Source organism: Thamnophis sirtalis, unplaced genomic scaffold (genome assembly GCF_051295495.1).
Source record: "Thamnophis sirtalis isolate CommonGarterSnake01/CBP01778 unplaced genomic scaffold, rThaSir2_p1.2 scaffold_4, whole genome shotgun sequence".
Classification (NCBI taxonomy): Eukaryota; Metazoa; Chordata; class Lepidosauria; order Squamata; family Natricidae; genus Thamnophis; species Thamnophis sirtalis.
The window spans coordinates 88484529-88500715 of record NW_028261384.1 but is presented as its reverse complement, the minus strand read 5'-3'; the positions used below and the strand labels follow the sequence as shown (position 1 = coordinate 88500715).

The following is a 16187-nucleotide window of genomic DNA, read 5'->3' as shown; positions in this document are numbered from 1 at the left end:
AATAATTTTGTTTGGGGATGGGTCTAAACTATATGGTTTCCCTAGAAATAAAAAGTAAGCAATCAAGCAATCAATGCACAGAAATGACATCATTACATAAAGGATTCGTCCTGTTAAAAGTCATTGTATCTTGGATATATGAATATCTTACTTCCCCTCACGTTTTAATACTGACCTCTAATTGTCTTCAGGGTTAGTTCTTTGAAAAAAAAAGATTAATTAAAATGCACATACAGAAATTAAATAAACTTTATTTATGTAATTAATACAAACCATTAAACAGAAACTTAATTGCATCTGTAAACATTCCAGTGCAACAGAAAACATTTTGAAAATATGATGGCCTTTTCCCACCAATGTTCTCTCTTCCATGCCAATATATATAAAATCAAAGATGAAGCATGCAAAAAAAATAATGATATTGTCACAATATTTAAATACTGACATTGATATTGACTCTTTATTGATTAGCCCTTGGGCCATATCAAAGTGCAAAGTTCCAGAAACAAATTAGTAAAATTTGATAAAAGCAATATAAAATGGAATTTGATAAAATACAATTTAAAATGGAATTGGAATAAAATACGATTTTAAATGGAATTGGAATAAAATACAATTTTAAATGGAATTGGAATAAAATACAATTTTAAATGGAATTGGAATAGAATACAATAATTTAAGATATATATAAAATATGATAAAATTATATTTCTCTGTCACCCCTGCAATCTACCCCAATCAGTCCCACGTTTAGATATTTATAAGAACATTTTCAACTAAATGGTGAAATTATTTTCTACTATACTGATGAAAATTGAACAGTCTTGCAAATGGAAAGATATGCTTACACCTTTTCATGCTGATGGAATTTACAAACACAACTCCTGCCAGAACAGTTTCCTTCTCCCTGGAGCTCTAGATGTGGGTTTACATTTATAAATGCCTGGAACTTTTATGACTCAAAGGCCAGAGGTAAAAGGAAACCAGGTTGCCCAAAACACTGGCTAGATACTATCATAGCTGACACTAGCCAGAACATAAAACAACTGAAAAAAGCCAGACAAAATGAGAAAACATGGACATCATCATCATCATCACATTGCACCCCCTATCTCAATTTTTTTTTACTCCTCTGCAGATACCCCTGCCTTAGTAAAGTACTTCCTAACCAGTCTTTTATTACTAGACTAGGTTCATAATAGAAGTTTCTTGCTTCATTCTTCTATGCTACATATTGAATCTATTTTAATATTTTGTTGCTCTTAATGTTGTAACTATTTTTGCAGTCCATCCAAACAATTTAGATTATTGAGTGCACTAATAATCTAACTCCTAAATCCTGCAAAATCCTTGGAACCCTGCCTGAGGCTCCGATAAAAAAGGAACTGTCTCTCTCTTATGTAAAAGGTTTTGGGTTGTTTGTATCCCAAGGTTTTCTGATCATTGAATATAATCACCTAATGAAACCTAATAAAAACCAAATGAATAGCACGTGGCTTAGTTCACTTGTATAACATGGTTATTTCTAAGGGTTTTACTTTACTTACTTTACTTACTTTTGCTGTTTTTGATAGGTTGGATTGTTTTTTCCCTTTGTGTAAAGACAGATGCAAAAAAACAAGTTAAGTAGTTCTGCTTTCTCCCTGTTGCTTGTCACCTTCTTGCCACTTTCTCCCAGCAATGGATCAATTATTTCCTTGACTATTTTTCTTGTTTTTAACATGTTGGGAAAAGCTTTTTTTTTTTTTTTACTTTTGTCACAAGCATTTATTCATTGTGAACCACAGCTTTTCTCACTTCAACTTTACGGGCTCTGGCTATTTACTGATATTCTGCCTTATTTATTTGCCCCTCTTTCCACTTTTTATACTTGTCCTTATTAGAGCAATTTAGGATTTATCAAATTAGAGCAATTTAGCAAATTAGAGCAATTTAGGATTGATCAAAGGTGCATGAATGTGAATAAATTTATTAAATGAAGAAAAGTGTCTCCTTCCTCAAAAGAATATTATTTGTGTTTTGACAAACTGAAGTCAGTTTTAAATAATTTCCTTTGTTATGTTTTTATTTTAAAAAAGGGATTGTGAGATAGTTTAAAAAGCATGTACTGTCAAAAGGGAAATGCATGGAGATTAACAATGGTGAGATATTATCTGGAGTCACTATGTTTGATATTTGTTACCTGTTTCTCCCCTTCCCCTGCTTTGCATAAAATAGGAGTTGCTGGAAATTAAATTCATGAATCAACTACACTTCCCTATTAACTATATTTACCAGGAAGTAAATTTGCAGACATAAACTTGTTTGGTTTTTAATGAGATATAAGAGATATTACACTTTTCCAAGGAATAGTATTTCAAAATAGTTAGGAGTATTAGATGGCCCTTTGGGTCATACATGAAGCAGGTGTCCCGGATTAAGTTAGTCATCTATAATGGTATGCAAAAATGACCTTGGGAGACAAAGCCAAGAGATGCTGCTACAGAACTGTTAGATAAGAATCTGCATTGTCCACAACTTCATAGTTGGCAGGACAAGAGGCTCATAAGAAACCCACTCTAGTTTCTTGAGCTGTAAAGGAGATGGTGGGAGAATTGTATTTTCAGACTTGCAAAATTATGTTAATGCAGCTTTAAAATAAAGAAGAATTGCTTATCTGATCCTGTTTCCTATTTGGTCTACCTAGAATGGCTAACACAAATTTACAAACAATATATTGTGTGCAGCAACTACTGGACTGGAGAAAAATGAAACCTAACGTGCAATAAATAGTATCTAAATAATATTCTTTGGATAGGAGATTCCTAACATGCACTGTATAACTTGCATGAGTCTGCATTTAAGTCTATCCTAACAATTTATTTTTAGAGCAGGCAATGCAGCCAGCAGTGACACTTCTAAGTTTTTATTATTTATTATTTTATTATTATTGGAAAAGCAATGACTGAATTAAAGCGCTGTCCATCATATTGTCCATCCTTAAGTTGGTGTTCCTTTCCTACTTTCTGCTCTGTTTAATGATGTTGTCCTAATCTTTGAATGTGCAGGTCATTATAGGTCAGGTGACTGTGTTTCCCTCCTGGCTTTGTTGCTGCTCTCCCTCCATACATCATCATCATACATTCACCAGTGGAGAAGAAGGCATTCTGAACTCAGGAATCTTCTCAAAGCTGCCCCCCCTTCTCTATTTCTCTTAAGCAACTCTTGAGCTAAAATAGAATGAACTAAAAACAAAAACACAGGGAAACACTAAGGTTGTTATGATTCCAGAAAAGGGACAAGAAGATCTGTGTCCGGATTGGGCAATTAGCTTGGCAATATAGAATGGGATAGAGAGAACTAGATTTCCAAAATAGGAACTGATGAGGTGAGATATGAAATGAAGAAGAGTCTGATCAATTCAGCTTATTTTGAGACTAGAAAGGAAAATTACTAAAACTATTGCCAGTTTCACCCTCATTCCCAATTACATCAAATCAAACCAGACCCAAAAGTTTTCTTGATCTGACCCTTAATTTGTTAACTTGAGAATGAAAATAAAATGCATTGATTTAAAAATAACACAAGTTGAAGATTACACAGTATCTACATTTCCAGATGTAAAGTATTTTGTACTTTATTTATGTATTATTAATGCAATATACACACAGAGTATCTCTGGGTATCTTACAATATAATAAAAATTAAAAGGTGCTAAAACAATTAAAATTAGAATAAAAAGATTGAAACTTAAGAACCAAAATGATGGGCAACCTGAGGGTAAGAATCTTCTCTAACATTTCAGCCACCCCCAATATAACAGACCCCTGTCGAGATCCCAAGCCATGAAGTAGAGCAAGTTTTTAGGCTCTGGAATGTAGAGATGATCCTCAATATAGGGGAATATATTCCAGAGGAAGGGGGCCACAGCAGAAAGCACTCTTCTCCTGGACTCTGCCAGCTGAAATTCTTTGGCCAATGGATCTGAAGTGGGCCCTTTCCATTGGAATGAGTGGGAAAGATTAGTCACAACAGGGTAAGGCGATTCCTCAGATACTCTGTACCTTTAGCATAAAGGCCTTTAAAGGCAATAACTCATACCTTGAATTGTAGATCAGTGAAGCTGATGTAAACTGGAGATCAGTGAAGCTGATGTAACAGCAGATTTACATATGGCACCTAAGGGGCCTGCAGAACTGTCAGTGCTTCTGCAATCTGTATTAGTTGTAGCTTCTGAATACTCTATAAGGGCAGCCCCATGTAGAACACATTGAAGTAATCCAATGGGACATGACAAGGGCATGAATAACTATGCACATGGTATGTGTGTGTATGTTAACTCTTGCCAAAATCTTTAAAATGTTTAATAAAAAAAAGTCAAGATCTGTTTTAACTCCAGAGCACAAGTCAAAAAATTATTCAAAAGCTGATGGAGTTGGATAAGTTCAAGTGGAGAAGACTATAGATACCCTTCTGCTTAAAATGGATAGATGTACCAAGCAGGCACTGAAATCAATTTTATGAATGGCCCATTCCAATTCCATTATTTTATCTTGCCCTATCAGGCCTGGGAAAACAACCTGGCCCATCCAGATTCTGAATTGCAACTCAAAGCTAAGACAAAGAAGGGCCTGAAATCCAATAGCTTTGGGAAAGGATTGCATCCCAGTCATTTCAGCTGATAGACTGGAGTAAAATATAGTTTTTGTAGTGTACAATATAGTTTCTTCAGAGCCAGCTCAACTACAAGGTCAACACCATATAGAACAGTGAATCAGAATACAGAATGACAATTGAAAGGGACCCAAGCAGGAGAACCTATACCATTTGGACAAACGGTTGTCCAATCTCTTCAGAAAAATCTCCAGTAATGGAGCAACCACAATTTCTGGAGGTAGGGCATTCTAATAATCAGTTGTTGTCACTGTCAGGAAATTTCTCCTTATTTTTTGGCTGAATCATTCCTTGATAAATTTCTATCCATTACTTTTTGCCCTGCCCAGAGGTGCTTTGGAAAGTAGGTTGACATTTTTTCTGTGACAGCTCCCCAAATATTTGAAGATTGCTATCATGTTACCCCAGTCCTTTGTTAGATTAAATATACCCAATTCCTGCAACTGTTCACCATATGTTTTAGCCTCTGGCCACCTAAACATCTTTGTTGTTATTCTCTGCACTCTTCCTGTAGCCTCAACATCTTTTTTATATCATGGTGACCAAAACAAGACATGGTATTCCAAGTGTGGTCTTACTAAAGTAGCATAAAGTCTACCTATGACTTTGGTACTATTCCTCTGTTGATGCAGCGTAGAACTACATTGGCTTTTTTGGCAGCTACGGCACACAGTGGTTTCCATTAGACTTCTAGATACCTGTTACAATTGCAACTGTTGAGCCACCAACCACCTATTATATACCTGTACATTTGGTTATTCTTGTCTAAGTGTAGAACTTCACTTTTCTCATCACTGAATTGTTGGATGTGGCCAGTCTTTGAGTCCATCAAGATCCATTCCTCCCAGCTTGGTGTCCTTTACATATTTGATGGGTTCACCTTCCATTCCCTCACCTAAATTGTTTATGGAGATTTTGAAGAGTATCTCACTGCATGCTCTTCTCCCTGTAGGAATAGGATAACTAGTCAGTTCATAACTGGTCTGTCATTTATGAATCCATCTGGTGCTGGTGCTTTCTACACCACAAGTTTCTATTTTACCAAGAAGTAGGTTGTGGTTGTTGTCTAATGTCTTACTGAAGTCCACATATACTAAGTTGGCAGCATTTCACAGGTCCACTAATTTAGTTACTTTGTCAAAAAAAATTGTCTGGTTTTGACAAACCCACACTGACCTCTGGTAATAGCTTTGCTTGCTTGAGCACTTGCCTATAAAGTTGCCAAGAGTTGGGCAAAACTTAATGGTTAAAACAAACAAAAAAAGCTTCGCAGACTTGATACTTATCTTTTCCAGGGTCTTTCCAGATATTGATATTCAGGAAAATTGGGCTGCATTTTCCTGGATCCATTTTTCCCTTTTTTGAAGATATGAACCACACCAGCAATTTATATATATAGTTTGTTTGCTTGTGATCAATAGGGAAATGTTTGCCAGTGTCTTCTTCTGGGGTTTCCCCCCCTCTTTCCAGTCTAAGCTTTCATCTTAGGAATGCCTGCTGATCTTTCAAAAACTAACCTCTTGGTCCCTGATGAGTGTTTTGAAATCACCTAAGGCCGATTAGATGCTAGCCCAGCTGTATGTTTGGTACCTTTTTCCAAACAGGAGCCCTTTTCTGAATTCTCTTAATAGTTGCAGATTAAGGTGGAGACACTTTTCCCCGATGTCCAGACAATGTAACTTCCTGTTCGTGATCCCCCTCCCTCCCTTTCCTTTTCTTCCTTCCCTTCCTCTCCCTCCCTTTCCCACTCTTCAGCTCGTAACTCGGAGTTCGAGGAATTGGCTCAGAGATCGTTCTACGCCCTTTTTGCCCTTGCTATCGCAAGGGGTGGGTCTTGACAGCGCCGACGTTGACAGTTTCTGAAGAACCGCTGCCTCTCCTAGGTCGTTATCCCTTTGGGTCAGCCCAAGAAGGATAAAAGCCCGGCGGATGGATGGAGCTGCTCAGAGTGCGCTATAGCCCGTTGTGCCAACATGAGCTGCCTAGCCTCCCGCACGACCCTACTTGTCCTCTTCTTACTGCTCTCCCGGAGCGCCTTGCAGAACCAGGGTAAGCTGATTTCTAAACCAGGCAGGGAGCTGCAGGTAAGAAGGCGAACGGGAGGCCGTCTTCCATCCTGGGCTGCCTGACAGCTATGCGCTGGTAGCAGTCGCTGCCCTTGGGCCAAGCGGAGTTTCTGAGGGATAAGAAGTCATACAACTGTGGTTATGGAATCCTTCCCCACCGTCGCGGGAGGTTGCTAGAGAGCGCGGGGGTCGGCCGCTGGTTCGCCAGGCTCCGTGCCGATTTCTCTGCAATTCTACTTCAGAAGTCGTGGTCGCTGGAGGCTTTTAAGAAGAAGTTGGACAGCCACTTGTCTGAAATGGTATAGGGTTTCCTGCTCGAGCAGGGGGTTGGACTAGAAGACCTTTAAGGTCCCTTCCAACTCTTTTATTCTATGTTTTTACTCACTTGCTTAGAGGTATGTCGATTCGTAGTCTTATCGCAGATAACTTTGAAGAAGGAGAATCCAGCTTCCCAGGCTCACACGCGCAAAAACAAACTCTTGTAGGGGCATCCTATCTCTAGGGAATGTTTTGTGCTTCGAAGGTGGTTGTGCACTGGAGCCGCCAGACTTGGAGTGTTTTCTGTTTTCATTTAGCGCAGATGGGAAGAGAAAACGGTGGTACCTGGGTAGTGCAATTCGAATATGAGAATGTAGAAAACTTAGCACTAGGCGTCTGAAGGATCTCAATGCGAGAGAGAGAAGGGGGACGGAAAGAGAGAGGGAGAGCGCAAAAGTTCTGTGGACAAAAGGTGCTTCTGAGGCAGAACGGTCATCCCTCTCGGTTTGCTGTTTAAACAATGATGACACCAAAAAACAAAATGTCTTGTGCTTGATGAATCTCTTCTTGAAAACTCGTCATTCCTGTGAAATTTATATGCTTTCTTGTGGTGCTTTTGCAGAACCAGGAATATTATTGACATTCACATACATAATTTAGGACTCGAATGTTTGAGCACATTCCCAGTCCTATTTACACATTCAGGTGGTTTCAAACTAAAGGTGCAAAATATAACCTTGAATGAAGATAGCAAATATATTTATCAACCAAAAATTGATATAAGTTGTTTCCACTGTAAAAATCCCAAGCAATGCCACATATTACAATTATAAAAAGTACTACTAAGGAAAAAAAAATAGTTCATTATTTGTGTGTCAATTGACTAAGATTATCCAATAGTGAAATAAGGTAAATTCTAATTTCTATCCTGGCAAAAGAACTTGCCCAAAAAATTGACAACTCTTTTACTTGTAAAAAAACTATCACATTATAATAATTTGAAGGTCGAGTTATATACCATCAGTATGAAAAGAGTTTATAATTTAACTCATTAATAAATAGATCATCTTCAAATAATTCCATAATTATTTTTAGATTAGAATTTAAAACTATCTATTTCTCTTTCTACAAAATAATTTAAAGAACATAAAACATTTTAGCATTTTTTCCAAATATTTTGCTTCCATGAATATTTTTAATTATTTTGTTAAGCAAATTAAAATAATCTATATTCATATTTCTATCATTTGACAACTATTGTTCAACTTTTCATGCCTATGGCAAATGACTCTCACTGCTCCTTTTATTACTTGTTTTCATATTTAACTTTTGTATACTGTATTTTTTAATTTTTTTGCAAGTTAGAACTTTACCTTCACAAAGTAGCTGTGATTTTGTGTGTTTGTGGCAGTTACAAAAATGTCCATGCTACACTAGCTATGTTAAGACAGTCTGTAGTATAACCTACAGTAGCCTGGGTTATATTCAAAAGCATTATGTAGCCCAAACCTCATGAAAATTGTTAATTCTTCATATCCAAATATTACTACTTTGAGAAAAAGTGGAACCTCTCAGGTATGATTTTAAGAAACTGCTCTGGTTCTTACTTATAAAACCAATACAGCACTATTATACCTCCTGTTAAGGTAGCCAGGTTAGCTGGAAAAACTGGAATAGAAAAGGTGCAGAAGATGAGAAAAATGGAGAAACAATTCCCAACATTTTCTTATCAGTTCAGGTATGGTAGTTAGGTTATGCTTAGGTTATTTTCAGGTATATGTAAGGGTGCTTATCAAAGGGAAAACATAACAATGCAGGTAGTAACTGCATAAGCCAGCATTTTAATAGTCTGATTTTTTTTTAATTTATAAAATGTGAAATAAAGAAGATAGAGTGAATTACACGATAAAGGAATATGATAGTTGGAGTTTGGATGCTAGCAAATTGTGTTAACATTGAAAATAACCACACAAACCCTTCAGAATAAAGTAATATTGTAAAAAAAAGTTCTTATTTTGTTTTTATCAGTTTATTTATCAAGACCAGGTTTCTATAGTGATAATGCAAAAATTAAGAGGAATGGGGAAAACTAAAAAAATGGGATTATATAATAAAGGTATAAATACAAGATGTTAAGATTATATTGATTCAATTAAAAAATGAAATATCTCTCAATAAACTTCCAAAAAGAAATACAGGTAGTCCTTGACTTGTAACAGTTCATTTAGTGAATGCTCAAAGTCACAACAGCACTGAAAAAGTGACATGACCATTTTTCACACTTACGACCATTGCAGCATGCCCATGGTCATGTGATTCAAATTCGGATGCTCGGCAAGTGATTCATATTTATGATGGCTGCAATGTTCTAGGGTCATCATTCTGACAAGCAAGGTCAATAGGGAAGTCAGATCTACTTAACAACCAGGTTACTAATTTAACAACTGCAGTGATTCACTTAACAATCCTGGCATGGAAAGTCAGAAAATGCAAAATTCACTTAACAAATCTTTCACTTGGCAACAAAAATTTGGGCCTCAATTGTAGTCATAAGTCGAGGACTACCTATATATGGTTGAAAAGCTTGAGGTTGTTGCAGTTCTAATATATGAACAAATGCTTACAATCATATAAAATATTTTGCTTGCTTGTGTGGGATTTATTAATGAGACTATCAGTAGATTTGGAGTTGTTTATTTTTCAGTCAAAGCCTTTATCCTTGGGAGAATATTTGGAGTTAAATATTCAGTATGGATCTCCTTATTATACTTGTTGGAAAGTATAGCCAGGGGACAGATTTTGTAATATCTGCATATATATCAGTAGGATTGCATTGTGAGTCTCTGGTTGTTTTTCCTCCACAGCAAGAGAATTGCGCTGCCAGTGTGTGAAGGTCATTTCCCATGGAATTTCAACTGCGTTAATTGCTTCTGTGGATTTCATACCTGAGGGACCACACTGCATTAGGCCTGAAGTCATGTAAGTGTCCAGGGCTAGTCAGCTGCATTTTAGTTACTCTAGGCCAGTTAAGAGCTGTTTGAACTCACTCAGAAACTAATGTTATTCTTTCCACTGTCGCAGACTCACCAGGAAAGATGGGAAACAGTTCTGCCTGAATACGACAATGCCATGGGTTCAGAAGGTTATCCAAAGATTTTCAAAGGTATTTATAAAGATCATTTATATATTCTAGTACAGCTAGAATCCAGCAACAGTAATTGTTTACTAAAGGTAATGAGATTTTAAAGCAACCTGAATAAAGGATTGCTTTTTTTTTGTTAGAAATGTGAATTCTTATTTTGTTCAAATTCTATTGCAATATGTTTCATATATATATATATATATATATATATATATATATATATATATATATATATATATATATATATATATATGTGTGTGTGTGTGTGTGTGTGTGTGTGTGTGTGTGTGTGTGTGTGTGTGTGTGTGTGTGTGTGTGTGTGTGTGGTGTGTGTGTGTGTGTGTGTGTGTGTGATATTTGTGCTGATAAATAAATAAAGCACAAATATAACACAAATATAACAAAGGCAACAGTAAAAATATTGGGTTTCTGTCGTGATGGACTCTTGTGACGAGCCGATTGACAGATAATGGAAGCAGTTAGCTTCCTCCCATATTTGGGGCATACCAGGGGTTGTGACACTAAATATATATATGTTGGCAGCATTATTAAAATTGTTTGTGTATGTGTGTGCTTGTGTGTACTCATATATATATATATATATATATATATATATATAGATAGATAGATAGATAGATAGATAGATAGAGAGAGAGAGAGAGAGAGAGAGAGAGAGAGAGAGAGAGAGAAAGTACACACAAATACACACACACACACACACACACACAAATTTTAATAATGCTGCCAACAATTGTAATATAAATGCAGTGTAATCAGCAAGAAAATGTATTTTATACCTAACAAAAGAGGTCCTATAAACACAAGATGTGTTGGTGCTCCTAAAGTCTGCATTAACAAAACATAATTAGGGTAAGAAGGTCTGTTGCAGACAGAAATAGTAAATCTATTGCTGAAACTACAAGGTAGATGGACAAGAAAGAAAAAGTTGTATGTGGTTGAGACAGCTTTGCCTTTTTCTGCTTCTCATGTTTTCAATGATTTCTGGTCTCTTGCAGCGTACTAACCTGTGACACAAACACTATTGTTTGGGTAGCTGCAAGAATAAACACTGCAACTGTGAAGAAAGAGAGAGAGAGAGAAGGAAGAAAGGAAAAAAAATGGAAGAAGACGACAATCCAAAGACTTAATTGTTCCTTTGGCAGTTTCCCCTTTTTGTATTTATTATTCAAACATACTTTAATGTATTTATTGCTACCTCTCTATATCAGCATTCACCACCATGGCCATGTTAAGATGTGTGGACTTCAACTTCCAGAGTTTCCATACACTTAAAATTCTGGTGCCATGCTCTTGTGACCATCTCAATTTCTTCATATCAGATATATATTCAATGCAATCTACATGGTATACTGGTAATCCTCGATTTATAGTCATTTGTTTACTGATTGTTCAAAATTATAACCCTGAAAAAAGTTATTTACAACTGATCCTAACACTTATGACCATTGCACCATCCCCGTGGTCATGTGATCTGAATGAAGGCACTTGGAAAGTGGCATTTATTTATGACAGCTGCAATATCCTGGCATCGTATGGTCACTATTTGTAATTTTTCCAGCTAATTTCTAACAAGCTGGATTCACTTAACGACCACATGATTCACTAAACAACTATAATAATTTGTTTAATCGTGGCATTATAATTTTGGGCCCTTACTCACTTAACAATTGCCTTGCTTAGCAACAGAAATTCTGGTCCCAATTATGGTCTTAAGTCACAGACACCTCTATATTATACATTGAAACTAATGGACATTGATTGCCTTCTTGAATGTAATAATAGGTTGTGAGCCATAGTGGAATTTGTTTTAAAAAGTGGGATATAAAACTATTAATAAACACACACCAAAAAGCATAAGCAGAAAGTTATCTGTACCCATGCTTTCTCTGCCAGCCTTGTTCATTTCAATGGAGCTTACTAAAGACTAAATGCAACAGCCATGTAAATGCATCACTACATTTTAACTAATACTTATTTCTATCATAAGTGGTGTTTTTTTTTGAAAATTTGATGACTTTGCATTTTCAATGAAAGTGTTTCAATATGACAATATATGTGGAAATGTTAAGTAACATTTTAAAACCACTTAATATTTTTTTAGGTCTTTACTGCGCATCTTGTATTGCCAAATTACTTTGAGGCTTGGTGGATTTGTTGTTTCTGGAATACAAAAAATATAACCACAATGAAGCCACATAGCACAAATTAAACATTTAAAAGTATGCAACTTGAGGCTGATTTATATTTATCACTTTGGTGCAAGACATTTTTTTTATCAATGCTCAATAGTCCAGTTTAGAAATATTAATCAATTAGCTACATGATATTCTTTTTTATGTTCTGTCTTGGACAAAGTGAATCATCGATAATATGTGACACATTATTATTTTATATATTATAAATTTAATGAAATTGTTAACAAGCTGCAGTTAATGTAAAATAATTGAATATCATAGTAAAATGTCTTTAACAAAAAAAACAACCCGTCAACTTCTCATTTATACCAGGCAAGCAGTGTATCAAACAATATGTTTATGAGCACTTATGCAAGCATGCTTTAATTAACAAGAGTCAGCTTGAGTCTTCATGAAGAAATCATGCCAATCTGATTAGCTTAGCCTTTGAAAGAATGTGTCATGATGTTCTCTTTCATAAAATAGTAAAATATTGGCCAGAAATTACTCCTATTAGATTCAGTTGGCTGAATGACTGCATCCAAAGAGTCCTCATGAATCATTCCAGTTGTTTGTTTGCAGATAACACCGAATTAATTAATTAATTAAATCAAGCATGTACAAGTATAAACATGGATATGAACAAAAGAAATAAATATATGAATAACCCTTTTTTGGACCTCTTAGGAATGGGGTAAGGTCCATAGTAGACAGTTTAAGGTTGAAGCTGCGGGAGTTTGAGGATGTAACAATGGAATCAGGTAGAGCATTCCAGGTGTTGACCACTCTATTGCTGAAGTTGTATTTTCTGCAACTGAATTTACCTTGAGTTTGTATCAATTGTTTGCCCGGATATTATTGAAGTTAAAGCTGAAATAGTCATTGACAGGTAGGATATTACAGCAGACAATTTTGTGTAGTATGCTTATGTCAGGCTGGTTCAAATCTGGAGAAGTTCAAAAATATTTAAGCAATCTTAAACACTAAATTAGACTGAAAAGAAGGATATCATTTAATAGATTGTTGGAAGAAATGTCCTTCTGGGTTCAGCTCCAAGTGGGAAAAAAGAGACTCGAAACATGGAGGCTGCTTGGAAGGATGGTTTAATGGTGGATAGAATCACATGGCTTGAGTTCTGAACAGAAAAAGTGATCACATGCTCCAATGTTGGGTGAAGAAGAAGAGAAGAGGAGAGGGCCGAAAGTTCCTGGCTTTATACTCTCTGTTCAGTCCCATCTCTCTGTTTCCTGTTCCTGTGTTCCTCATGTTTCTCCATTTCAGATCCAGGGAAATATAATATTCTGCTTTTTCAATATTTCCTAGGATGTTTCATTTTTTTAGCAGAGGGGTGGGTGTTAAATTCCTACAATCTCTCTTTTTTTTTATAAAACATGTGAATGGGACACACATGTTCTTGACAAAATATTAAAATTGGTCAGATCAAGGAGACTTAATTTTTTCCTTATGCAAAGGCATTGAGAGAGACAGCAGAAGGATTCCTTCAATGGCTCCCAGAGAGCTTTCAACCATGAAGGTCTAACAGCCAGGGCAAAAGTTTTGGAAAGAAATTTACAGTATCCAATTTTCCATGCCAATTAATTTCAGATGTCAGATATCACTCTCTGTGAGTTTCCAAACAGGTTTTAAGCAAGCAGAAATCCCAAAATTCTTCACAGCCATAGTTTTGCCTTTTAAATAACCACAGGCTGCCCATTTCCAAGGGATGGTTCCTGAACCTGCCCTAGCTCTTAATTTGTGAGGCCAAATTGAGGTTAGCCAGTATGCAGTGTGGCTATTTAGTGTTTTCTAAAATTACACACAATGAGCCCTGGGACTCCTATTCATTAGACCACCGGTGCAACATATCCTGCTTTACTGGGCAACTGGACAGCATCATTTGTGACTGGCTTGGGTTTTGAAGATCCTTTTCTGCTAGCTCTTCAAGTGGGAGAATTGATTGAGGGGAATTGCCCCTCCCGCATGGGATTAAAAGGGAGATATGATTGCTTGGGCTTTAGTGTCAGAATAAAAATCAACCTAGGAGAAGCCTAGGGAATTAGGTGAAGGAGATACTTTCAATCTAATTCTGAATGGGGTTTCTCTCTCTCTCTCTCTCTCTCTCTCTCTCTCTCTCTCTCTCTCTCTCTCTGTGTGTGTGTGTGTGTGTGTGTGTGTGTGTGTGTGTAAGTACGCATGCAGCTTCTTCTACAATACAGAAAATACAGACATTTTGGACAAATTTCCCTCCAACAGACAGAAATCTAAGGTATTCAGAATTTGCTGTGCTAGGCATTCTCAAGTACAATTCTTACATGAGTACATTAAATTGATTACAATATAAACGAGACAAGAAAGAAAACCTTACAATGAATTTCTATGAATGAAGCAAAGAAAGAAAACCTTACAATCAATTTCCACTCTCCCCCATAATCTTTACAGCTGTCTTCTGGGATTGAAAAGAGTCTTTTAGTCTGTACTTCTTTATCTCAGGGTCCTTTCTTTCATGTCTGCCAGGGTGGCATGCTTTGTGGTAAGGCTAGTAAGTCAGTCTGCTCCACTCTGATTGCTGTGATGGCTTTCTAGTGGAGGGCTGGATTCAAACCCAATTCCTGGCTCAGTGAATGGAAGGTCTCCTCTGGAGACATCTGTATCCATGTGCTCTGCTCATCTGTGCAGGGCTGAAAGACATGAGAACAAGGTCCCCTTCCCCGCTTTGCTGGTAATTTTACCAGGAAAGCCGTTGTTGGAGGATTAGAGGTAAGGGAGGGTGAGGGGGGAGGATAGACAGCTTGCAGTCAGAGTTTGGAAAAAACACACATCAGTATTGCAGTTGCTAAACAGATAAACTGTTAACAATCTGGGGATATCACATATGAGAAAAAGTTAGCTGGATTCACATGCTTCAGGAAAGAGCTGAACAGATGAAATCATTTAAACGTGTACAGTAAATGCAAGGGTAAAAATTTTCTTGTAAATGAGCTTAAAAACATTTCTTCATAACCTTTGGTTGTTGTTTTTTAAAGTACAAGGAGAGAAGGAAGGAAGAATAGTTCTCTTTACTCTGTTTTTGTTGGCTAAGCCAACACAAAGTAAAGGCTTCTCCCAACCTCCCTTCACTCAGTTTTCTGGGCCCAACAAATGGACCAAAGGCAATTTCTGCCAGTTTATTCTTTTCTTTCTTTAACAATTTAAAATTCTTGTCCTTTTGTATTGGAGACATTTTATAGTTACAATTACCACAAGGGTGCACAAAGACTTAGGCACACATATACATAAGGACAAGGAAAAAACAAGAGGGGGGAAAAAGAGAACTCTCAGGTTTACACACCCTAGTCATTCCCAGCACAAATCTGTAAATTAGGGAAGGCACAAATCTTAACAAACAAACCACATGGTTTCATAAAAGACAGAGAAACAGACAAACAGACAAGAAGAAAACCCAGAAACCTAAGGTGACCAGATGTCCCGCTTTTGGCAGGACAGTCACCATTTCTAACAATTTGTCCCACATTCCGCGGCGTTTTTAAAAAGTCCTGATTTTGGCTTCATGTTGAAAGTGCAGTGGATGTGCTTAAGAAATCCTAATCGGGGCAAGACAAAAGACACTCTGTCTAACCCCTCTCTATGTCTCAGTACTTTCATTGAAGATATTAAAATATTAAAGCAAGAAAACGGAACCCCCCCTCTCCTCTTACTTCCTTTTATAAGAAAAGATGACCCAGTACCATAGAGCTCCAGGAAATATTTTAGCTAGAGAAGTAGCGACTGTTCCTTCCTGGATTTCCCGGATGGGAGGGGCACGGAGGTTGGAGGTCGGCTCGTGTGGGAAAAATGGTGGCGCACGAGGAGCTCAAGGTTTCTTTGAAAAATATT

General features: G+C 36.7%; 1 protein-coding gene across 1 annotated transcript; it reads left to right on the top strand.

The window, feature by feature from the left end:
• The first annotated feature begins 6468 nt into the window (after nucleotides 1-6468).
• On the top strand, nucleotides 6469-12542 carry LOC106550186 (growth-regulated alpha protein-like). Its single transcript, XM_014068039.2, has 4 exons — nucleotides 6469-6702; nucleotides 9842-9956; nucleotides 10059-10140; nucleotides 11136-12542. The coding sequence occupies exons 1-4, from the start codon at nucleotides 6627-6629 to the stop codon at nucleotides 11148-11150; spliced, it is 288 nt and encodes a 95-aa protein (XP_013923514.2). The 5' UTR covers nucleotides 6469-6626; the 3' UTR covers nucleotides 11151-12542.
• The last annotated feature ends 3645 nt before the right edge of the window (nucleotides 12543-16187 follow it).

Excerpts from the sequence above, each read along its gene's own strand:
- LOC106550186 (XM_014068039.2), top strand. The coding sequence starts at position 6,627 with ATGAGCTGCCTAGCCTCCCGCACGACCCTACTTGTCCTCTTCTTACTG. Across the intron at positions 6,703-9,841 it reads GAGCGCCTTGCAGAACCAGG|CAAGAGAATTGCGCTGCCAG; the intron begins GTAAGCTGATTT and ends TTTCCTCCACAG. Across the intron at positions 9,957-10,058 it reads TGCATTAGGCCTGAAGTCAT|ACTCACCAGGAAAGATGGGA; the intron begins GTAAGTGTCCAG and ends CCACTGTCGCAG.